At 44.4% G+C, this 26,634-nt stretch overlaps 1 protein-coding gene across 2 annotated transcripts in view; it reads right to left on the reverse strand.

Moving 5' to 3' along the window:
* Positions 1-456: 456 nt before the first annotated feature.
* The window catches only part of LOC144827257 (lectin-like), a 125,261-nt gene continuing 99,083 nt past the window's right edge, over positions 457-26,634 (reverse strand). For both annotated transcript variants that reach the window (XM_078685640.1, XM_078685639.1), the window contains exons 5-6: positions 23,044-23,155; positions 457-698 (exon numbers count right to left, since the gene is read on the reverse strand). In XM_078685640.1, coding sequence (XP_078541766.1) covers positions 613-698; positions 23,044-23,155 — 198 coding nt within the window. In that variant the 3' untranslated portion in view covers positions 457-612. The remainder of the gene's footprint in view (positions 699-23,043; positions 23,156-26,634) is intronic.

The raw sequence follows: 26,634 nt of genomic DNA on the forward strand, positions 1-26,634 counted from the left end.
TTTCATCTTGCTGCTAGATTTATACATTTATAAGGCTTGAGACCCTGACGGGTGAGTAGTTGCGCTATACAAGCCGATTCATTGATTGATTGGTTGATGATTATTAGATTTTTCCCTTCACCTTTGGATCTTTTCTGCTTTGAGGATTTCTTCCATGGTATGGAAAAACATATATTTATTTTAATATGTGTATTGGACCTGTCTTCCCCCCTGTAAACTTACAGTTTTAAGTTTTCAAGGTGTATTTCATTCATTCAGTCTTTGATATTAATAATGACTTCTCCCAGCTCCTGGTACTGGAAGGGTAGCCAGGAGAGGAAAGAAGCCTCAGTTGTTGCAGGGTTCCTACAGGATCTTAGCCCACTCCCACATGGTAACTATGTTGTAAAGTGAAGACATTCTATGAAAGCGTACACCATATATTCATGAAGATAGAAAATTAAACAGCTTTTGTTTTCTGATTAAGTGCTATGATTTTATTTAGAATTCAATTACCAAAAACTCCAGCCTCTAGTTATATACTGACATGTGATTATTATAAGTAAGTATTGATCATTTCCAATAATAAAAATATCAGAGTTTGGCCCCTCTGGGAAAATGCTGGTATGGTGCTTATCCTGGAAAATTAAGGTTGTCACTTGCTTTGCACACAAACGGTAAAGCTAAGCTGCATGGCGCGTCATTCCAACTGCCAGGTCCTGTGGAAGATACAAAAGACATAATATATTTCATTCTTTTTCCAGGTTTCCATATAACTAAAGACAAAATTTAAGTTTAAACATCAGTTGACATTCGCTCCAGAAATTGACGAATCTTCTTGTTGTTTGTATAAGGTGTTTGCATTACCTACCCTGTATTTCCTCTCCCATTGCTTTTATCATGAGTTTTCAACTTCATTCACGCATAGTCTAAAGTTCTCAATATGTCCCTGTATAAGTGCCCAGTCACTAATGTTGCTTCCAGCCCTTGAGCTGATCTACTGTCATTGATGAAGTGGTAGTCTAGGGGTAGCCTGGCATCGGACAGGCTTGTCACCTGATTCTAGTGCCTATAAAATGGTACCCACTAAACCACTACTTCACAAGCAAAACATTATGCTTCTTTCTACAGTTTGCACCTTCAGAATATTTACTATCTCAAAAGTAGTCCATGTTGCTAAAACCTTGTACAAAAAGTTTGACCTTGACTAAAAAACTTCCCATTATTGCCTCTCCTCTAACTTTAAATGAACTTCTCATTACTTTCCATCCTCTGCATGCCTCCTCTTTTTAATACAGCCAATGGTAAGTCATATGCGTGTGTGTATTAGTCTCTAGTATTGTATCACCTTAAATTGCACCCTACTTCATCTAAAAAACGAATTTGGTCCTTTTTGAAAGTCATATCCTGCAACCCACCAATACCTAAAGCCCTGTAGCTCATCTACTAATTCCACCAGCCATCTGCATGAACTCACATACCCCACACTAACGCACCAATGTTCACACCTAATTCCTACTAATTTAATGCACCAAAAGACACTGGAGTAAATGCCCATATTAGCCTCATTGAGAGAACAAGACTGATCCCAATGACACCAATAACCACGAGCCTTGGGTTCCACAGCGGCTTGCTCCTGACGTACAGCAGTTCTGTGCCTCTTCAGGAGTAGTAAGCACTATATAACTGCAATTAAAATACTATAAATGTGCAAATTGCTCAATAGATTAATACATTTGCAAATTTAGGAGGATTATGCCTAAAGGAATCTGTAAGATCAAGTGTAAAAATACCAAGATGCAAATTACCCTTGCTCCCTAAGTGCTTGACATACTTTTTCATTGAATTTACAGATGAAAGCAAAATATGGCGAACAACGCATATACTAGTATTCATTAGGTCTGGGAGGGAATCGTTGAATTTTTCTCTGCGGAATTCTGTAGAATTGCATGAAAACTCTGCGGGATTCCACAGCTGGATAGAGTGGGGCATTTGGCGCTATGGAATGCTGATGGTACTTTCCACTAACTTTGGAACAATTGAAGGATAAAAATCTGATTGTCTCGTGCTCATGTATAAAATATAAAAAGTTCATACTGACGATATATATAATGTATTAGCATGATGTATCAATAAGTATTTGCCTTTGAATTAACAAAATGTATCTTGCATTTATTCGTACTTAAAGAAGTGTATTGATTGTTCTTGTACATAGGCCAGGCCCTCGCAAGACCAGCGCAATATTGATATGTGGTTACTTCAGCTTCAGCGGTGGTCACGTGTTATTCTTTGCACAAACATAATGAGTTATAGTGGACAGCTGAATGTGGGGTGTCCTTCTTTTTTTCCTGGGAACCAAGGTCGCATCTGACTGTTAGGGCGATAAGCACATTCCTGAAGGCTCCGTTCTTGCCCTCCCTAGCACCAAGACGAAAGGGAGTCACCCCTACCGACCTACACCCACAATAGCCTTGTATAATAATGAAACCAATTATGTGTGCCATATATGGTCTTTCCTTGGAGCCCGAGGGCTGGCTGGTACTTTTCCTATTCTAGTGTTTCATTAGTGTAACAGAAAGGTATATATGCCCTGTTTTGAATGTAAGCCAGCAGTCGTCTCTGCAGACCTCAAGGGTGGAGGCCGTGGGGAGGCTCCTCTGCGTAGAGTACTTTGCTAATAAACCATTGAACTTTCCTCACTGCCAACTGACTGGTTATTGATAATTGGTATATGGGCTATTGGTGAGTATAGCCCTATAGAAATATAATTTTACATACAACATAATGAAAGGCTTAAATTCCTAATAAGGGTTTTGAATTCCACTATTTTTCACAATGTACATATCAAAATTACAAATGGATACCCACTGATGGCCAAGGGTAAGATGGACGATCCATGGGCACTGCTGCCCCTAGTACTGCTGCTCTGCACCATGGTCCGGTCCATCTTGATTCCAGAAGCATGTGAGTACAATTGAGCCCTGCTGTGTGCGGTACCTTCGTGCCTCTCTGTGGTACCTCTTGAAGTACCTCCCTACATCTCCGGGAGCACCTCCCTGCACCATCTCCTCTCCTCCTTCAGCTTCCACCCTCTCTCCCAATATCCTCCTACCTTCTCTGCTACACACACTCATCATCCCAGCACTCTGCTCTCTCTCTTTCCAACCATTACATTCTGCCCTCTGCCCTGAGCCTCCCTTCTTCTCCTTCCTTTCATTCCCCACTACCCACTTTCTTTTCATCCATTTACTATCTCTATTTGCTTCTGTGGCTCTGACCCACACCTTCTTTCTCTCCAACGTCTTTCATGCATCCCTATTCCATGACTATCCCTCTACCTATTTTTATCGTCCCCCAGTGCCTGTCCAGCCATCTTTCTCATGCCTCCTGCCTTGTCCCAAAGACCCTTCTGAAAAGACATTTACCCTTGCATGTATCCCTCTCTTTTAAGCCCCGGATATTTGCAGTTTTTTTTGCTATTTGCTGCATTTATTTGGCCCTTTCCTTCAGGCTCTCAGAGCAAGCCCAGTCAGTATCGATTTTCTTCTGGTTTAATTAGGGGACCAAATCGACGTTATCTATTAGGGAAGAGTGGAATTGGCCTGGATGACAACATTGTCACATCCCTGGAGGCCAGTCCTTCGAATAAAGAGCAGTTCTGGCCTAAGCTGGTTGTTGTCAGGTGCCACTTTGACACGTGACTGAGCCTCCCCTAGACCTGCTGGACTTTGCCTGATACCTGTCTGGAAGGAAGCCTTCGGTATTCAGAACAGGCCAATCTGTGGATCTGAAAGCCGGATGAGAACCATACTTGTGAGGGACCTTCTTGAGCCTAGGGGTGATGAATATCATTGCCTAGTGTGCACCTCACAGACAGTCGGTGCCCTCAAGGGGCTGTGCGATGCCCATGAGAAGCTAGTGTGGTATTTAGGGTGAGCATGGACTGACTGACAGCATCGTAGTGATTTGGCAGTAAAAGAAAGTGGCTGGGGCCCCCAGGGGCCTCCCCTCTTTCCAGAGGCACCGGGTGTGGTAGCTGCGCCTTCGGTGTGCATGTGCTTTAGATCTAGGCACTGGCTCATGAGAAACCCTGTAAGTGACATTGACTGCATTGGTTGCCATGACAACTATTTGGCAGCAACCGGTCCCCGTCATTTCACTCATGGCCATGTATGAGCTGGGAACTCTCTCTGAAGGAGGGTTGCCAGTCCTTCAGAACTCCCTGTCTCTGATCGTCATCTTGATGCCCCAAGCTCTCCCTCACCCACCTGTGAAGCATCTTCCCTGGCAGCACCAACAGCTAACATACTAGGTAGGAGGCGATTGACAGCAAGGGGCACACTTAATGGGTGAAGCTGGAATCTACCTTCACACTAGATAGCCCTTGCCTCATCCTAGCTACTTCTAGCTAGCACCAGCCTTGTCCAAGGTGGCATCCGCCTTTTCCTAGCTATCATTATCCTTATCCTAGCTAGCACCTGCCACAATTAAATGTGTGTAATGACACCCAACAACTGCACACACAGGTGTGTTGTTTTAAAGGGACCAGGACCCCCTCTCCACCATGGATGTGATTACCTTCAAACACTGCAACTACCCATGGGGGAATTCCTTTCCACTCCTCAAGTAAGAAGAGACTTAGAGGAAATAAAAAGAGAGAGTAAGAGAAAACATAAAAGAGAGAACGTGGGAGGACAGGAGAAAAAGAGTTCGAGAGACTGGAAAGCAAAGAAAGAGAGAAAGGCTGGATTGAGAGAGCAAGTGACAAAGACTCGCAGTGCTGCATACGTTTAAAACAGTAACTTGAGGGCATTTTTAAATACTTTTGGAAGGTACACCTTGTACGTTGCACCTTAGTGCTTAGGTATTCCCTGGTCCACCACGGTCTTCACGGACCGATTGAGTGGAGGGACATAGCTCCTTCCCTTGACAGCATCACTTCCGGGGTTACTGGCATTAAAGGGGAAAGGCTGCCGGCCACACAGAGGCAGCAAATGCGTGCTGGAAGGTCAGAACCTGATTGTTTTTAAAACAGTTACTTGAGGGCATTTTTAAATACTTTTGGAAAGCATACCTTGTACTTTGCACCTTAGGGTTTAGTTGGTCCCCGGGCCACCACGGTCTTCGCGGGCCGATTGAGTGGAGGGACATAGCTTCTCCCCTTGACAGCGCCACTTCTGGGGTCATTAGCATTTAAGGCAGCTGGCCAGCCGGCCGTTCAGTGGAATTGTGCAGCGGGTGCACCGCTGGCACGCCGAAGCCGCACCAAAGCCAAGCCCGTCTGCGCCCATCCGCGCTCGGACCAGGCTCAGGGCCAGTCCCCCTTGTTCTTCCGCCCCAGGGAGGATATGTTATTCCAGAGATATCCTCATGAACTTTAATCCTCCGAGGGAGGAGGTGAACTGCCCCAGATTGTCACCCGATAGCTATCTTGAAGGTCAAGTAGCTTTCTGTAATAACTTCTTGTCACCTCTCCCACAGATTATATCTCGCCATGGCATACTGCCGCCCACTCGGATTAGAAATAACCATAACCAAAATGATGATGGTGGTCTAAACTATGGCCTGCTCAATGTAAGATCTCTTCCAAAGCACTCCACAGAAATACAATTACTGGTAGAGAAACATAACTTAGTTGTTTTGTTTTTGTTTATGACGGAGACCTGGACCACGGAAGGGAGTTAGATCTGGCATGTCCAGCGGGATACAGGGCCTTTCATAAACCTAGATCTAGGGGTCGGGAAGGTGGAACTGGAATTATCTTTAAAGAAACTCTGAATATCTCCCCATTAGACATTGATAAAGTCACTTGTGCGGAGCTCCTAGGATTTTCCATTAAAGATCAGACAGGACAGCCCCTTATGGGCATGGTCTGTTATTGGCCACCGGGGGTAATCAACGCACAACAACAGCATGAGCTGATCGATGTAATTAATAACATGGCCCTTACCCATACTAGACTTATGGTCTTGGGAGACTTCAATATGTGGGCCAGTGGAAGCATGGACACAGCATTTAACAACCTCACTCAGTCTTGTGAAAGCCTGAACCTGACTGAACCTGACTGAACCAACGCACATAGAAGGGCACATCTTAGACATGAAATTCGCTGAGGAAGGCCTTATTAGCATGGTGAAAACCCTGTTAGTGGGATGGACGGACCATCATCTGGTTAACTTTAGCGTGCAAACTATAAATCAGATGAGGCCCATTAAGGGGCAAGAAAGGACCTTCTGTGGTAGGGACTGAAAAGGAATACTGAGAAAGGCAAAAACTGGCTCTTTATTTCTTTTAGGATCCCTGTTTAATCCTGAAAAACAAGTCACAGAAAACTATACAGTTCTCTGCAAGCAGCTAATTAGGAAGATTGACCAACTTGCTCCATTAAAAGACATTAGGAAAAGAGGGAGTCTCTCAGCCCCATGGTACACGGAAAATCTTAGGAATCTGACACTGGCCTGCAAAATGGCTGAAAGACAGTGGAGGAAGAACTATGGAGAAAGAGATAAAGCCAGTTGGATGTTCACTCTAATAAAATACAAAAGAGAAATAGCCACTGCAAAAGCAGAATATTTCGCCTCCATCATCCTCAAAAGTGCTAATAAATCCAGGGATATCTTTAGGATAGTGAGAGATATGACCCACCCTGACTGTATTAACATTAAAATCAAACCTACTCAGGAGTTGTGCGATGGTTTGAATCTCTTTTTCCAAGAAAAAATCAATACGATCAATGAAGATCTGAAAGATGTGACCCCATTTGTGCTGCTAGACCAAAAAAAGGGTGAGACTTGTGATAACTGTGATAGGGACACTAGCCCGGCCGTCCCTAAGGCTACCATGGATGTTTTCCCGATACCCACGGAAGAGGAGTTTACCCGAACGGCTCTAGGAATCTTCTCAGGAACACCCTTGGATCCCATCCCCCACAAGATTATGAAAGAACTCAGATCAGAGTTGTTCCCCATTCTTCAACAACTGTGCTGCCAATCACTCAATAATGGAGTGGTACCATCCATTTGGAAGCAGGCCATTATCACGCCGCATCTGAACAAACCCACACTAGATTCTGGCTGTTACAAGAATTACAGGCCTATCTCCCTCTTACCTTACCTGACTAAGATCGTGGAATGTCTGGTTAGTAGGGCATTGTCCATCTTTCTGGAGACAAATAATAAACTGGCAGAGGAGCAATTTGGGTTTAGACCTGGTCACGGAATGGAGACAGCCTTGGTGACCGTCTTGGACATTCTCCAAATGCAGGCGGACAGGGGTCAATCAGGAACTCTAATATTGCTAGACCTGGCTGCCGCATTCGACACGGTCGACCATGACATTCTTCTTGCAAGGCTGGAATCCCTAGGAGTGACAGGTGTGGCACTGAGATAGATGCGCTCCTATCTATCTGACAGGTGGCAAACAGTAGCTCTTCCTCCGTATCAATCGGAATTTGTAAAAAATGAATACGAAGTACCGCAGGGGTCTTTAATCAGCCCGATTTTTTTAATGTGTATTTGCGACTATTGCTTAGGATCATTAAAACACATAACATCAGCGTGATCAACTACCCTGATTATACCCAGCTCAGGGTTCTCCCTGGATGGTTACCAAGCGGATTCATTGGAAAGTTTCAATGTCTGTATGTTTGAAATGGCAAAATGGCTGAAGGGCAACTCGCTTCAATTTATTAGCAAGAAAACAGAGATTTTACATTGTAAGTGGGAAAGATCTCCCGAGGCTTGCCAAATGATTTCTGGCCAATAACCACAGATGGCTCGCTGACACCAGTAAGCTCAGTACGCAATCTGGGGGGCAGTTTTAATGAGAGAATGAACTTGAAGTCCCACGTTAACAAATTAGTGGGAGGATGTTTTACTCTCATTCGAGGACTGCAGAAAGTATTTCCATTGCTGCCAGACCAGGCAAGAACCACAGTAGTCAGGAGCAATATATTAAGCCACCTGGATTACGGTAACGCCCTGCTTCTGGAATCCCCGGGATATCTGATTGCCAGAATTGAGTGTATCCAGACAGCAGCAGCTAAGCTTGCATTGACTCGAGCACGTCGCTCCTCTACGACACAGGCATTAGCAGAGTTGCATTGGCTCCCAATGGCTCGAAGGATTTTGTTTAAATCCTTGTGCGTAAATTTTAAAGCACTTCATGGACAAGGACCCAAGTTGATCCAAGACAGATTCCAATGGTACGTACCCACTCGTAACCTTGGCTCTTCTGCCTACCTTGTCAGGGTAACCAGGACAAAGAGATCAACTCTGGGGGGAAGAGCTTTTAGTGTGGTGGCTTCCCGCCTCTAGAAGCACCTCCTCCTGGAAATCAGGAGCACTCAGAACTCAATGCTGTTACGTAAGAGAGTAAAGACCTGGCTCTTTCCTAAAGTTGATTCCTGAGTTAGTAATTCTTACATCAGATGTTCCCATCTAGATCAGCTGCCTAGTTTACCGGTTCTCTTTTGCTGTCTCAGCACCAGGATGCCCGCTGGGTTACAGTGTGCTTTACAAATGGTGAAAATAAATAAATAAATAAATAAGTTTGCTGGAGGAGTGGCAGAATGAATTCGTTTATTAGTAGTTAAAAGAGTAACGTGAAATTACTAAATTCCTCCAATCTCATCAGTGAAATTAAAAATTCCACCCACCCCTATTATTGATGTACATTTTGTATGGTTATTGGTGCATGTGTGCTATTTTGAACATGTGGTTACTACAATCTCAATGTGAGTGCTATGTTCCAACAGAAATTATAAGCAATTTAATCTAATTTCTCAGTAGGCAATAGCTCTAATATGGGGCAAATACCAGAGAGATAACTGCACAGGTCTAAATGACCATATAAGTGTTAAGAAATTGAAGGTTCTTACAAGCCAGCAAATATATGTGATAGTGTAGAAATGAGTCCATGGATGCATGTCTGTAGAAAAAGATGATGGTAACTTGATAATGATAAACACTTCGACTATGCAGATAATAGACATGCGGAATCTGGTGCCTAGAGTCACAGTGGCCAATACTTGCCAAAGTTAGGGCCACTGCACTCAATCGAATGCTTTTTCTGCATCGATCGAAAGGAGGAGCGCTGGTGTGTGAGAACGGGACACATTGTCAATGAGATGCATCAGTTGTTTGATGTTGTCATTACAGCTTCAATCAGGAATAAACCTGGTTTGGTCTGGGTCAATACATCCCTGTATATAGGGATTGAGGTGTGCAACCAGTAGACTTGTGAAGAGAAGAGCTTGGCATATATGTTAAGCAAGGATATCGGGCGATAGGAAAGGCATCTTGTCTAATACTCCCAGGCTTCACAATCACTGTGATTAGACCCTCTTGCATCCATCTCCCTAAATGAGTTGCCTAAGTTTTCCAGCAGTGGGGCTAGTTGGGTGCCAAAGTCTGTGTAAAAATCTGCTGTGAGCCCATCTATGCTGGGCACCATACCCATCTGTGGTCAAAGAATGGTGGCAAGTACCTCGCCCACCTGTATATCTGCCTTTTCGGAGTGTGCTTCTGCCGTAGGGAGATGTACAGTGTGCACGGAGAAGAGATATGAGTATGTGACATCAAATTAAATATACTTTATTTAGACAATTAAGTCCATTAAAGTGGCAAGTGTCATAAAAAGATTAAAAGAAGGATCAATACATAATATGAGTATGTGGCCCGTGGATCCATTGATTCTGCGCTCTAGAGGTCAGAATAAAAATGTTTGAATGCTTGTTCTATGTCATGGTCAGTGCACGCTACAGAGCCTGTTTGAGTATATATATCACCTGAACTCTATGTTTGTGCCCCTCTGCTTGGAGCTTACGTGCAAAGAGTTGTCCTGCTTTATTCCCACTGATACAAAATCCCCGTTTAGTGTGAGGAGGGCTAACTTAGCTCAGTCCATGTCAAGAGCCCTGAATTGCTTACGTGCCACGGGTAAATGGCGGTGCATTCTATGGTGCTGGTTCAATGATGTGCCTCCTCGAGTTCTGGCACCTGGTTTTCAGGACAGTCCTCTTGTCCTTCCTTGTCCTGTTCCGTTTAGTCAATATGGCCATGAAGGAACCTTGCTCTACTGCCTTTAAGTTGTGCCATAGTATTGCGATTGGAGTGTCATTGGAGTTGTACGCCTGAAAGTTGTGGCAAATCACCTCATTCACTTCTTTGATTTTCGATGTGTAAGAGAGGAGGGTGTGGTTGATGCGCCATGTTTTATAGGCGGTTGGGCTCATGAGTGTGTAACAGCAGTATAACGGGAGCATGGTCCAGAAGGGCAGAGAGCCTGATATCATTGACAACATTAGCTGCCCCAAGGTGGGAGTATAGCAAAGAGTAGTCTATGCAGGGGAAAGAGTGCTCTCTCTGTGTGGGGTGAACCTGCCCAGGCATCTATGAGGCCCACCTCACAATTGCCACCTCGTCCAAGTTCATAACTATCCCAATCTTTGGGCCGATCTCTCATGGTCAGCATTAAAGACCAGATTAAAGTTTCTCCATATTGTAATGTCTGCATCTGTGGATGGCGTAACTTGATTAAGGGACTGTTGTTCATTAGGTGTGTAAATCATAGCAATCATAAAGGTACATGTTAAGAGGGCAAGTCGTAACACCCGGAGTCTGCCCGTAACTTTGGCTTGGGTCTGCAGCATCTGTCCCTGGAACTTGGAAGCGAGGAGTATAGACACATCTGCTTTCTTACAGGGGCCTGCTGAAAATTATTGTGAGTCAAACAAGCATGATTTTAGCTGTGTCCAGTCTTTCAGTAGAGGTGCATTTGTTCTAGTAGCCATATTTCGCAGCCCATTTCCCTAAGCATCGACAACGGTCCTTGTCATTTGTTGGTGGCATTAAGACTCCTGACATGTGAAACTGAGTATTTAAAGCATAGAGGGTGGTGTTTAGCGTTGGCTGTGCGGAACTGGCATGGGTAGGGAATACTACTGGCTGGTTTGGTGAGGAACTGATAGCACAGCATACTGTCAAGTAACTGCAGATCACCAAAGGAGACGGGTAGGAAAGGTTGGGGTAACTAACAAAATAGTACCCATGATAGGGGCCTGTGACATGGTGTAAGGGGGGTTTGTGTCTGAGAATATGAGAGGTCCGTATGCCTAAGCTGAGGGAAGGGCTTCCCTTACCCGTCTGTGAGTTTTGCAAGTCATATTGGGAGGAGAGAGACTGTCTACTCAGAATTGCATCCAATTTGCAGAGATTCATCAGCAAATCATCGATTCTTAACATCATCACAATTTGAACATCACATATCAATTATTAAAAACATCATTGCAGATAAAAAAAAATAATTAATACAAAATACTAATTCTTTAAAAATTCTATCACAGTCCTAAATGTTTAGGGCCTTATTTATGAAGGACTTGCGCCGCCGGTGCGTCACTTTTAACATGGGAAAAAGTGCCACACCTGTGGCGCAAGGCTTTTTTTAAATGAGGCCTTTAATTTTTTTGTTATGAATTACATTTTCTTAATCTGCAATGAGTCTTTGCAAATAGGAAACGCAATAAGGAGTGGAATTATTTAATACACTAAGAGTCCAGGCATATCCTGACTGTTCCTGTAGATTTTTATGAATGTTCAAATGTATGTCCATGTATTTATATTTTGTAAACCATATTCAATATGAATTTGAATAAAACATTTTGAATAGGAATAGAAGACAGATGTTAACTGGTAACATTGACTATTGTGGCACAATATTATAAGCTTTTCAGTGCACACTTATAGGATTACTATTGGACATTTACATGTTGCTAGCACAAAAGGGAATTTGTTTTTCTTAATTGTTTTACCTCCCCTGTCCCTTTTGGTCAAAGAGGCAGACTCTCTTTTATTCAGAATTATCAAAAAGAAGAAATGTTTTTTCCAAAACAGAAAGAATGTGAAAGAACCCTTGGATTCAGTTAGATATAATAGAAATGGAACATAAATCAATGGATGTTGATGAGGGACAAAGAGCAAGGGGTTAGAACAAGATAAAAAGCAGGAGAAATCACAGGAGAGAATGGTGACTGTGACTGAAGGGCAGATGCAAGTAACTGAAGACAATTAGTGTAAGTGAGAAGAGAATAATTAAAGTAGGCTATGTGGGTGAGAAGAAATGTGGAAGAGCCAGAGTGCCCAATAGACCATTCCAACATTGAACCGAGATACATACCAGCATCAGCTTAGGTACTGAGGGGCTTAATAATGAGCCCCTTGCACTGCTGGTGCGGCACTTTTTGTGATGTACCGGCAGCATAACATATGCGTCACACTGCAACATATTTACAAAGTGATCCTTCTAAGCAGATGCGTCACGTTGTAAACCCCTGCTCTATATTATACCTTAATCAGGTATAATGTATGCAGGGTGGGAGTTCCCTCACAAAAAAGGCTTGTAGAAGTGTTGCAGTGAAATCTTTTGTCATGGGGATGAGCCTTGCAACTACACTGTGTTAAGTTAGCACGAGCTTATTAGAAGTTTAAACACCATTTTACCTTTCTGCTGCCTTTGCACACTGCACCCATTATTATAAATGTTTAGAGTGTAGAAGACTGTTTTGCTTCACACGAGAATAATATGTTTTTCTATATAAGCAGCCTTGCTTGGTAGGCTTTGTCTGAACAGTGAGTGCCGAGGCCTTGAAGGTTATTTCAACACAGTGGTTGTTGTTTGGTCTGATCAGCGCACGTTCTAGACATAACATATATGCAGCTGTGGCCACCTCTGATTTTGGCGTGTTTAATAATGCACTGCGCAGGCATGCTCACACACTTGGAGAACATTCGCATGCAGAGAGCTGGTGTAGAAAATTATGTGATCTATTTCCACAAGGACCAGAGGTATGTGGTCGCCCTTGTGAACCCAAGAGACCTTCTGTAGATATAATAATACCCTACTAGCAAGGGAGGGTGATTTCTAGGTGCAATCTAGCCTTTTTCATTTAGCATTTTATCATGCTTTCTCCCTTTGTATTTTATGGAATAGTAACTATGCTGATAACCTTGTTGCTCATAATATGTCTGCTTGCATTAGCTAAAATACTGCACCTGAATACACGGCATTAGAAATAAATATTTCAAACTTGCACGTGTCTTCATTTACTACCCATTTTGGACTGTTATGAGAGTATAACGAAAGAGTGTTCATGTGTTCCACATTGCCTGAGGTATTCTAAGTTCCATGTTCTGGGTTGTCTAATCATTGGGGGTATGGAAGAACCAATGAGACACTGATTGCTAGTCTGGAAGGGGATTTTGGCTACTAAGGTGAGTTTTGGCACACCCTAATTCACTGAGGTTCCAAGTCTCTATGCACAGTTCTGTGTAGGAGCAGAATCCCTGCAACATGGCACCCATACGATGGTGGTCCTATTACATGATGCTTGAGTAGTACTTCTATCAGTCCTTAATCCCTTCACTATTGTTTCCGGATAATAGTAGTGTCGGAGAAACTTACCTATATTTACATAGGTCTTTTCAAGCTTGAATCTTTTCAAACGGTTTCCTTTTGAATTACTACCCAGTTGTGCTACAAGGTTACACATTGTGCCATTTTCTTCTCTGTGTCACTAAGGCTGACATTGTTATACCGCAACATAATCGCATTGTGGTTCGCAATCATTTGCAAGCATATAATGTTGGTTTGGTGGGCATGGCAGTGATTTTGGTAGTGAGTGCTGATGTTGCTTACCCATTTGAGATTTTCTACTCTTGGGTGACGTTTCCTGCAGTGGATGCAGCAACGCAGGTTTTTCACACTTACACTCACACAGCCGTGCCCAGGGAATACGTCCCTTATAGGACACAGGAGATTCCGATTTCTGCATGGCAGCACCGTGTTTGGTTTGATGGCGTCCTTCCCCATAGCATAACGGTGATTAGATTGGGTCCTTTGTCCATTCCAGGCACTTCTTGGCTGGTTTTGGCTGGATTCACCCCGCATCCTCATGCGGGGCAAGTCCCCGTTGCTGAATTACGGACCCTATATGACTCTTCTATTAGTGTCATTCGGGCCCTGGTTCAATATATTACCTGCAATTTCCAGGGCAGGCCCCTGGTGTTGCGGCCCTTCCAGCTGGACCGAGCAGAATGAAGCTTAGTCCCGTAATGGTCAATGCGGTAATGGGCAAGCGTCCCCAAGATAAGGATGATATGCCCTTTTGGCTTGCCGAGAAGTTTGACCAGCTGGAAGTAGTGTTTCCTAATTCGACTCCAGTTGAAAAACACAGGATTCTTACAATTAGTTTACCCAAGGACTTGGTACCAGAAGCCGGTGACTGGGTCATGGGGTAGGATTTTTACGGCAGTGTACACAAGATGCTTTGGCACTCTGTCAATGGCAGTCCTTCCAACGGTCATTAAGCGTGTTCAGGCCGAACACGGACCTGGGGCTGCGGTTGTATTGGGAATGAGACTCGTAGGCTAATTTGATGTAGTTTCCAATCTGGTCCTTTCTAATATAAAGGGGGATGCGGTAAACTTTCAAGTGGCGAATGCCTTACGCGATGTCCCCGATGCCGACAAACCCCAACAGTTACCAAGAATTATTGCGGCGGCGTATAAAACCATTGGCCGTAATAGTTTAGGTGTCAAGCCCTTTTCTGCTAAAGATAAAAAGCAAACCCAGGGTGCAAAGTCTGAAACAGACGTTCAACCCACAGCTCCAAAGAAATATTGGAACAGAAATAAAAAACAGGGAAAACAGCAACAGAATCAGGAGTCCCGTCCCCCATCACCAGTGCCTACATCTACTGAGCGCGTTTATGATTTACGCGACCGCACTATGATTAAGTCGCCTGATCGATTTCAGGTTCCTGATCAACGCTCTCCTCGTTCTTTACAGGACACATCGGCCTCATCGTCCGGTGGTGGAAGCGGCGGCAGAGGTCGGGGTGGCCAGCAGAGTCGCGACCAGCCCCGCCCGAAAGACGGAAAAGGCAAGCAGGACGACTCTTCACAGAAAAGACCCCAGTTTCAGAAAAAAGAAAGTTGCCGCTTTAACAGCGAGATATGCCACAGTGAGAACGCAGCTTCGGAATCAGACATGGGCGCTGACGTTCTTGGACAGCGCGGCGGAGATTACCATAGTGCGAGAGGCCCTGCGTCCACTACTGAAGGTGACAGCGACTGACCAATATGTTGTTGTAGACACAGCTAATACTAGAGTAGCTCCCCCTGATAGGCTTTTTGAAATTGTCCTTTTAATTGAAGGTGACATACAACGTACCATAAAAGGGGTATTTTGGGAAAATCTTACAACTACCTATGACATTTTGTTAGCGGAGGCTGACTGACCCCCACCTTTTGTTTTCGCGGCTTTGAGAGGGGAGGAGGTAATCCTGCCTAGTTTCGTGCACACGGTGTCCAAGGAGCATGCGCTGAATTTTACAGAAGAGTGGGCTAAGGCCCTTGCGCCGGCTCTGTACCGTACGCATTGTGGTTGGGATACATTTTCCCCACACCATGAGATTCCCTTACGGTCTATGCCACAGCCTCAACCTTAATATCCCATCCGACGTGAAGCTAAGGCTTCCGTAGCAGAGATCCTTGAACAATTAGAATATCAAGGAGTGATTGAAACGTGTGTGTCTCCGATAAATAACCCACTTTTTACTGTGACCAAGCCTGACGGTTAGTACAGTTTGGTATTGGATTACCGGCATTTGAACTCGCATTGCCGTACCTGTGCAGTACAGAATACCCACGGCTCTGCTCTAGTGGATGGTCTTGTGCGAAATCAGTTTAAAACCCCACTTGACATATCCAACATTTTTTTTGCCCACAATTTGGATGGTCTAAGTTCCCAATGGCCCAGTTTTACCTGTGGCGGCAAAAAACAGGGCCAATGTAGACGCCTGGCGATAGGCTATAGGAATAGTCCAGGTGTATTTGCTGCCCGTATCGTCTCTCTCTTAGAGAGAGTTGACCCAGATGCGTGTTCGTATGTGGATGACATTTATCTCACAGATGACGAAATTTGAGCACATCTGTGTCGCGGACTTCGGTTACAAATTCAACTTTGCAAAGTCTCACATTGTAGAGTACACAGTGTTGTTCCTGGGCTATGAGCTCAATAATGAAGGTCGAGGATTTGCTCCTCATTTCTTGGAGAAATGCGCACAGCTGCACGCTCCTACAACTCTGAAAAAGTTACAGTCCTTGCTGGGATTTTTGAATTTCGGGCGTACTTACATTCCCGAATATGCCCAGCGTATCAAGCCTTTGTATGCTTTGATACAACCTACTTTCACCAAATCGTGCTGGCTGCCTGAACATTCAGCCATTTTGCAATCTTTGCAGGCTGATCTTCTGGAATCTAAATTCTTACTGACTCGTGATAACCACACCAACCTGGTGATAAGAATCATCCCTGGGGCGGTGGGTTTCACTTACTCTACTTTTAATGAAGGAGACACAGTACCTATTGCTTACAAGTCACACTTGTACACTTCAGCAGAAGTGCAGTTTTCCACTGTGGGAAAAGTTTTGACAGCGGTGCAAATGGCGATTCTTATGGAACAGGGAAAACGCATGTTGGTTGTTACCCCGTATCCTGCACTAGAGGCAGTGACGAAGACCAGTGTACCGAATTCTAAAGCTTTGCACCCACGGTGGATACAATGGGCAGCATCTTTGACATCTCCGGATGTCACGTTTATTTTTGATGCCTCCTTACAGTCATAAGAGTTTTTGCAGTATGAGTTTGTTCATCCTGCCCCATTGACTATGCGACCTTTGGAGGATTTCCATTGTATCAATGACCCTGATGTTTCAGCGGAAGTTGCGCATGGGTCGAAGCACGCATACGTTTCCGCTTGCGCCATTGTGGTAGGTACCATGGTGAATGATGAATTCAAGTCCGAAGTCGTGCACACGCAGACTTTAGGGGACTGTACCGCACAATTGGCAGAGCTCCGTGATCTGATGCTTGCATCGAGGTACACTGATCCTAGTGTGACGACTCTTATTGTGAATGATTCTTACTACTGTGTCCAGTCTTTCAATGAGAACCTGTTCTTTTGGATTCAGAATGATTTTCGTAACTCCAAGAGTAACACAATAAAACGTAAAATGATCAGGGTCCTAGTGGCTGAACTTAAGGAGCAGTTGCCACTCGTGTTTGTAATTCACACTCTCGGTCATCAGCGCGTGGGAGTTCACGCAGTTGTCAATTCTTTGGCCGATGAGGCGGCAAGATCAGCAGTATCGACATATTGGTTGCAGCAATTAAACATTCCAAAAGTAAGATTGATGATGATATCTTGGCGGCTGTAGCCGCAACTGAGAAGGGAAGTAAATATCTTAAGGGGTTCCCTTTGAAGTATTCATACCACTTAAGTCCAGATAAAGTTCCTTATGTGAAAATACCGGACGTTGGTGAACGGTTAACTCCTCACGCGGACCGCAGGTCCACACTGATTACAGCTGCCCATGAAGGTGTTGCGTCTGCACATGCAGGCGTTTTGCCTACTGTATCTCAGTTGCAACAACGTTTCTGGTGGCGGGGACTGTACACACAGACGCGTGAATATGTCCTTCAATGTGACATTTGCCAGCAGATTAATCCTTCAACTGCTGCGCGTCCACCCCAGACACAGTTGTACATTTCTAATAAACCACTTGGCTGTGTTTATTTAGATCACTGCAGCCCTTTTTCTTCTGATACTGCGTATAAGTACATCTTAGTTGCAGTTGATTCATGCACACGCTTTGTGTGGGTGTGGCCACACCGCAGCGCTGATTCGCGATCTGTCATAAGAGATTTGCGTGTCTTTGTAGGAATTTTTGCCTGTGGCACCTTCCATTCGGATCAGGGCCCTGTTTCGCCTCTAAGGCGTATAAGGATGCCATGAATTCGTTGGGGGTCCAAGTCAAGTTTTCGTCTCCAGACAGACCTGAGGGTAATAGTGTTGTGGAACGAATGAACGTGATTTAAAGCAGTCTTTGACAGCTAGAGTTATAGGCACTGTTAGGAACTGGCTGGCCCACCTAAATAGCGTGCAGCGTTCCCTTAATAATCTCCCTAGAATGTCTCTGGGTGGGTGGACCCCATACGAAATGCTCTTTGGTATCAAGATGTTTGTCCCGGGCCTTAACGGTCTAGACCAGGTGGCAGTTGCTGCCTCCTTTGATGTAGATGAACATTGCAATGTTTTACAGGATCTATAAAAGACGATAGACAGTCTTGCAAAGGAACACTTGCCCTCCACATCTGAGACTGCGTTGCAGATTCCGGTAGTTGGCTGTCTACCCCAAGTTGGAGAACTGGTTCGAGAGAAGATCGAAAACAAGAAGGAATTTGGTCCCTCATATCGAGCTCTAGTTCTAGTGCTTGGCGTGAAGGGTACAAGAACAGTCATTTTACCACCACTTCCAGGTCGTAAAAAAAAAGGTATATCTCCATTGACAATGTCAAACTACACAGAGTGGCCGATTCTTCTTAGTATGACTCCGGCAGTCTCATGTCCATCGGTTTTGAGAAATTCTGTTTTGGCCACGGTTTCTACACCCAGGCCTGATGTTACCCTCGAGATGCCTGCAGTTTCAAGTCCTTTATTGAGTTTATTACCTGGTGCTCACCTAGATGAGACTGAATATACTTACCCCACTGACTAATCGATGCCTGATTTGCAAACTTGTTTGGCTACAGAATCCAGATTTTCATTTGACACTGACTCTCACGCATCGAACACCCCTTCCAAGATTTCTGTTCTCGCAACACTGTTTAAAAAACTATTTTTTGATTCCTCCTTGGACCTACATTTGGTTGGTGCTTTTTTTCGATTTACCTGTTCATGTCTATTGGATCTGTGGTGTACTTTTCCGCCTTGTCAACGGACACTATGTTGAAGAAAGAACATGCATTCGACATATTAATGGAACATTGGTTCCCCATTCCTCATCACACAGATTGAAAAGGGACCTGGCTTTTGTTAATATCACTGCTTGGCCCGACTTGGATGGGATTGTGTGGGATGCTATTAGATTTCAAATCCATGGGCCTACTGAGGTTATAAATGTCCCTAATGTCCTACGAGTTTCTATGGGGGATGTAATTAAACAAAATATACGTTCTGATGATTGGAATGTTCAGACCGTAGAATCTTTGTTTTCTGATTTTCAATATTATGCTGCCTTTAATGCTGAGGATTTATATCTAGATTCTGCAAATCATGGTGATTTGTTTTGTTATCAACATTTTGGCAATCACTACCTGCATAAAGCTAATACCAGGAGGAATACTGTTAATTATACACAGTGGGGGCATTGTCCAGCTCCTGTACAAGGCAGTTCCACTTCTTTTTTAATGAGGTTCACTTATTTCACTGATTTTAATCAGTCAAATCCCAATGCATTTTATTTTAAAATGACTGAGAAGTCCACTTCCAAGGTTAGACTTACCCACCTAAAATTATTGTATTCAAAGTCCTTTTTAGACCAATTGGCTGTTGGGGACTACGAGCAGAGGAAAGATACTATTGATCTTAAATCTGTTTGGGGTTCTATAAGTTGGCAAGTGCAAGGCACTGAGGCTTTGCATCGTGTATGCCTCATCCCGAACCATATGTTGTTTTTAAATTCTACAATTTCACAAACGACTTGCTTTGGATTGGCTACCACTAAACAATTAAATGCCCCTTCATTTCCTGAATTAGAAGAATATTCCGGTTGGGATAATAATACCAAGTTGTCCATCAGAGAATTACAGACCACGTTACTGAATTCTTCCTTTAACATGTCCAGTTTGATTCCTAAGGGTTGGTTGCTATGGCACAAAAGTGCTGATTCTGGGTTTGGCTCCAGTCTACACACAGGTCAGGGTGTATTCCCGTTTCGAAAGTGGCCATTCTGTGACTACCTATTCTGTAGGCAATTTGTGTCAGGGTTGGCTCAAACATTCCACTTTGGCGTCAGTTGAGCTGCATTTAACAGTGGAGAAGCGTGGCTCAGTGGTTAGAGGCGGCAGACCCGGAAGCTGAGATAGACCGTGGACCAGGGTTCGATTCCCCGCCTCGGCGGGTCTCGGGCTCAAAAATTCCACGGACTCGACAATTCTTGCTCTGGTGCCTACTCAACTCACGGGGTCACACTCTGCGACTCTGGGCAATAGCTTGCTTAATCTCCACTACGGCCCCTCGCGGCAGGATGCCTGGCTTTCACCTTGTGGACACCCTGCCGGGGTTTCTCACAGGGGAATACCAGGACGGGTTCCCTAAGCAAGCGCCGGGACGCTCACGGGCAGCCGTGCGCTTTACAAATCCAGCACATTTACATTTATCTAAATTGACTGACAATGTTGATCTTATTGATTTTGAGAAATGCCCGGCTTCCGGTAGATCTAAAAGATGGATATATCCTATTTACAACGAGGTCTGGAAACTGTCCCAAATTGAAGCAGCTTCCCACATTAGGGCTATAGATCAAGCGAATTTAGAAAAAGTGCTAGCAGTTGTAGATAACAGCATTAACACGCTTTCTTCCTGCATTTACACTTTAGATAATATTGTGTCATCTGTTGTTGATATTGTGCAAGATGTAGTGTCTGTTTTGTACCATGGCCAACATTTATTGTGTTCTATTATGCAGTTTGCATGGACTTTACAGACTTTGAAAGCTGGAAAGGTGCCATGGCATTACATGAATACGTCATCATTATTTGCCCCGTTTAATTTGACTGAAAAGCAACGTTTTATGTCAATGAAAGATGCAATGTTTTCTATGTTACACATTGAAAAGTTAGAGCCTTTACCATTTTCTGTGGCTGAGACCAATTCGGCAACATGGCTTATCCACGGGTTAATAACTCTACCTTTTCCTCTTTTCGAATTTGAAGGCTGTATGAAGTACTATGCAATTGGCAGATATGAACCTCTGGGCACCGCTTATCTCCATGAAGCTTGGTTGCTACCATTTACCTATAGATGCCTTAGGGAGGTAAAAGAGGTTTACTTGAATGGTGCGGATTGCACTACAACACCTGATCATTCACTAATGTGTAGGAATGTCCAATTGCATTGCTCTTTTAACCAGAACGAGCCGAATTTAGCCTGTAATTTGAAAGGCACACCAGCACCTGCTATCATCCCAACATTCACATTACTAGCAAACAGGAGTTATTTACTTTTAAAAAATGAAGATTGTTGTGCGATGGTTGCCGGAATTCCTTACGTGGTTACAGTTAGTGAGCGCGTGGTTTGTTGTAAAAATGTAATGTTCCCTCCTCCGCATGGGAAGCTTGATGTTTCAATCTGGCCGACGATTGCGAACTTGAAAGGAGAGTTCAACAAGATGAGTCGTATAAGAGCTCTATTGTCCCAGAAAGAAGTCGCCCTCACATCTGCTCGTGAAACATTTGTCCTTCACGTGGCAAACACCCGCACAGAGTTGCATGCTTTATTAAATACTGTGCTCACCACTTTGTCCTCTTTCTATGTTTATCGGCACGCTTTGACCCTTCTTCCATTTTTGTAACTTTTTAAAACGACGTTTCTGTGTTCGGCACACACCCACAATTCACCCGTGCTCGTGATATGATAGAGAGCCCGTCATGTTCATTTCTGCGGTAAGCTTTCGGCACCACGACAGATTAGCTCGGCGTTACGTTTTTTAAAGTTTTCACAGTCTCATGGCTCTCGTATCCGTCCAGTTGCATGCAAGTGTGTTTCTCTCTTTCCTGAATCAACATGTACTTTTCACTTACTCTACAACTTATTCCGAGGTCACACTCGTTTTTGACTTTTTTGACTTTTTACTTTTGGGATTGTGGTCATGTTCGTTTCTTAACTTACCGAGCTAGTAATTCACTCTCGCCACTTTGCGAGCACATGTCGTTTTTCCGGTACGTATGACAGTTAATCAGCATGCTTATCGCACCATTGCATTCACGTTATTATTTTACTTAGGTAGTATCACGCTTTCATTAACATGGCACTATTTCTCCTCTAATTTGAACAGTACGCATTTTTATAATCTTGCTAGTCCCTACCCAGCGCTATATCCTCTGTATTTTTCTTATTCTATCATAGATACTCCCCCTGATGAAGAGCATCGCTCGAAATGCATAGGGGATGCATTTTTGAATGACGTGTAAATATTGAACTGTTTGAGAAACTGCAACAATGCAGTGACTTTGTTTTGAATGTATTCAGCGTTTATTTAAGCTTTTCAAGCTTCTGAAGACTGGCTCAAATTAAACCATTTACTTTTGAAAACCATTGAGTTAGACATTGAGACATCAGTCACAGGGGCATATTACCAAGGAGGGCGATAGAAGATTATCGCCGTGTTATCGGCCGTTTTCGGCCGCTAAGCGGCGATAATTCTATTGCCCTATTACCAAGCTGTTGCTAACAGCAGTTAGCGACAGCTTGTAGGCGATAGCGAGCGGTTTGGGACCCGCTTTGCTTGTCAGCGATATTTATCGCTAATGACAGCAAAGTGGGCATACCCAAACTGTTAGCGACTGAAAACAGTCGCTAACACAGCTATCGCCTATTAGCAAGGCAGGTGAAGCGATGGAAATATTTGCGCTAAGCGCAAATATTTCCAAAAACTAAAGCCTGCTCAGACCAGTTCTTAGCCATTATATCCAATGGGAGGTGGATATAATGGCTAAGACCCTATTAGCGATAATGCGTGAATATCGCTGTATTCTCAGCGATATTCACGCATTTCGCAGCTAACGCCGGATAGTTTATCGCTTTAGAGATAAAAGTTGCTAATAGCACGTTATCTCTGCGATAATATCCAGCGATGCTTGGCGATAAAAAAATACTCGCTAAGCCCATTTAGCGATATTTTTCGCTACTTGTTGGTAATATGCCCCACAGTGTGTTGCAAAATTCAGAAGGAAGGAAACCTGGCCAGGCAAGGGAAGCCTTAGTTAGGGCTTTTGGAATTAACACATGCAGCAAGAAATAAAGCGCAAACAGACAGCTTGAGAGGCTTGACAGAATGTACACTACCAATCAAGCGGAATGAGGCACTAAATAGTAGATAAACAGTATACAGAACTATAATCTGGGCAATTACTGAGTGCTAATCTATAGGAGTTCTCACTTACTGGCAAAGTTGAAATGCACGCAGGGCTCCCTCCCACCGTAGTTGTTGGGTTCTTTGGTATACCAAGCCTGGAAGTTAAACTGAGAGCCATCCGTCCACATGAAGGTCCTATCCTGCAGACAAAGGAGATTGAAAACACACATTTACTGGAATCAGATATGTATTTCTACTTATTTAGGCTTGTCCTTCTTTGAAATCTCCCTAAAGCAGACATGTTTGCAGTTACAATATCAAAAGAGAATGAAACAACATGAGCCTATAGGCTGTTTATAAAAGTTTAACTAATCTTAATGTGGCCCCAAAGTTCCCTGTTCAGGGCTCAATTATTGCACCAAATTAAAGGAATACGGTTCTATTTAGCAGTCAATTCAGAACCTGCGTTCTATTTTAGCAAACCCCATGCTGCGCTCAGAGCGAGCAGTGAATATTTATCTGTTACATATAAAGGGCTTGCACACAGAGCACCTCTGCCAATGTCTCTTCATAAGTGAGTATGTTGGAGTGAATTAGAAGATGGGGATGGGATTTGGAGAGAAGCACTAGAAATAAAATAGAGACAAGGGCTGGAAGGACAAAAGGTAGGATTTTCTACCGCTAAGTGCAAATAACTGGAATAAATCCCAAGCAAAAATAAATGAAAGAAGGAAGGTCAATACATGAGAGTCTGCAAGACTTGCAGCAATATGTTTCTGAGAATCACCTGAATATAATGGTGACCACTTCGGGGAATTTTCATCAACCAGTTGCGTTGCCCTTGCGCCACACAACGGGGTGCAAGAGCGATGCAACTCTAAGTTAGATTTATCCAGTCAGACAAGGCCACTTTGCTTGGCCATGAGTGGCTTGATAATCTGGAGTAACGCAATGGTCAGTTTGCTCATACGCGTAAACGCCGAGCCCGGAAGCAACTGACGTTTGGTCCCTAAATCTACTTCGTGTCTGCTGTTTGAAGTCTGCTAGTAGGCTGCCACCTGGCAACCTCTTAGTCCAGTGCAGTTCAAGGGTGGAATGATGTCCCCTTGCCCTGAATTTGTAAAAAAGTTCAGTGGCAATAAAAAATGTCAGACGTTCAGCTTAAAATGGTCTAAACATGGTATGTTTTTTAATCATGAGTGTGGGCACCACAAATTAAAGACGGATGTAGTGTGCCTCTCCGTAACTCATTTTTAATCTTTCTGCGTGTTAGAAATTGGGTTTCTGGTTGGCTAAGGTGTGCCCCTAAGCCAGGCAGAATCCAGCACTCTAGTTGGGGAAAGGGAGTTGCACACCCAATATAACCCCCGCTCATCCCATTGGTAGCATGGCAGAGCAGTCAGGATTATCCCAGAGGCAATGTGTAAAGCGTTTGCGCAACACACACAAGCGCACAGATCAGTGACACACTAGGCACACCACAAAAAGAGACTCCACCCAAGGTTATCTAAAAATATCACGTATATTGTATATAAAACATATCAGACCACAATCACATGAATCACTTTGCCGCTAGGCATTTGTCATAATTACTCATAGATCATAAATCTCTTTGCAATAAAGTGATTGTCATAACAGGCAGTTCACTTGGTGATTAATTATAAGTTGCACTTGTCATGAACACCACCACGAAAACATTATGTCTTTGATATCATTGATACCTAGCACCACCTTACACCATCACTGTGCAAATGTATGCAGCTCCTGAAGTAAGAACACATTTTTAAGTGGCATTACATTTAGGGCATCAAACAAAAATCCAGTAGGTCTGATTAAAACCCAGTGAGGTACTCCCACATCCCCATCCTGGGGCTGGTAATGCTGCAATATATAATAAGACCCAGGAATCACTCACTAGCACTGTGAACCCAGAGGAAGCAGCTTCCCTGCGCTTCTACTGACCTTCGTAGGGCACATTAATGTGGCCCACCCAGGCACCAGCACTCCTGCATGCCTTACAGTGGTTCCTAGCTTATGCACGAAGTCACTTGGTGATAGGGTCCGGTACATTCTTATGTTACACTTTCCCCACCTGCCCTTGATGTAGCTGGGGTTGGCAGCCAAAGCCACATGGACCCCCTAGGCACAGTACCTGCCTCTCAGGACAACAACTGCCGGGTGGCATGTATCACTTGAATCCCGCTTCAAGTTGACAGTACTGCTGGCTGCCATCGGTATCCAATGGACTTTGGGAGGTGTGCGCCCAGTGCAAATCTGTGGTCGAGGCACTGGGAATGGAGCACAGCATGCTGAGCATGACACATATGGTCCACTCCTGACCCCCGACCACGTGACATGGCCCGGGACTCTTCCGGATAGATGGGCTGTGTCCTCAGTGGCCCAAGCAATGCTCCAGCAGCGCAGTCGGCTCTCGGGGGCATCGCACTTGGGTGGGGAACACGGGTCTCAGCTACAGGCCTGCTGCTCTTCTTCTTGGCCGGATAAAACATGCCTACCTACTCTGCTCAGAGAGTGCCCTGTGGCTGAGCGATACTGCTTTTGCCTTCCTCTCCAGCTGGCGAAGGTGGCGTGAGGGAGCAGAGACTCCCTGGAGGATCTAGTCATGGTCCTGGGCTAGACATCAGCACTCACTACGCACACCCGACATGGGGCCCAGGCAGTATTTCCCACATGTACACAAAGGGGATCGGCCACACACTGATCCCTTAGGGACATATATCACTTACCATGCACTAGCAGAAAAAGGCATAACACACTCCCTACACGTTAAGTGACTAAGCTAAACAACTAGAGAGATGCTGGAGACGCTCCTACTCTCCAAACAGCAAGCTCAATTACAAATCTGCCCTTAAAGAATACAGGAAGAAATTATTAATCACAAAAGAATTCGTCCAGAGGAGAAAATCTCCCGGGCACAAGGCTCGTCAAGAGAGATCTTCAATACTGTGAGAACCTTTTCTGACCCATTAGCCCTCAAGCGTCAAACCCCGGTGTCCCAGTCCCTTTGTGATCGTCTCTCTAACTATTTTGAAGATAAGATTGCTACTATCCAGAACTCCTTTCCCAGCAAGACTAACCCTGTCAGTGACGATCCACGCATAGCTAGCTCTAACCCCACCCATGTCTTTTCCAACTTTGAGGTGATTACCCCGGAGCAATCCCTGGCAGAATTACTAAAATGCAAATCTGGTTCCCCCATGGAACCCTGGCCGGCAAAACAGTACAAATCCCTAGCCCCCCTGCTCAACCCCATCTTAAATGAGATATGGAATGACTCCCTCCAGACTGCATTTACCCCGACTCTTGTAAGCACGCCAGACTAGTGCCCATCCTTAAAAAGGCGAACGCAGACCCCACCGAACCAGCTAACTATCGTCCCATCTCTCTGCTACCCGCCCCAGCAAAAGTACTTGAGAAACTCGTACAACGGCAACTGGCTAACTTCCTGGAAACCCACGGCGCCTTCCATAACTCACAGCACGGATTCAGATCCGGTCATAGCACCGAATCCGCTCTTATTGAGATGGCTGATACCATCCGATGGAAGCTGGACGAGGGGTCAAGAGCGGTGTTGGTGCTGCTCGACTTGTCGGCAGCATTCGACACCGTCTCCCACCCCCTCCTCCTTGACCGTCTGCAAGCAAAAGGCATCCAAGGC

This window comes from Lissotriton helveticus, chromosome 4_1 (assembly GCF_964261635.1).
Source record: "Lissotriton helveticus chromosome 4_1, aLisHel1.1, whole genome shotgun sequence".
NCBI classification, from domain to species: Eukaryota; Metazoa; Chordata; class Amphibia; order Caudata; family Salamandridae; genus Lissotriton; species Lissotriton helveticus.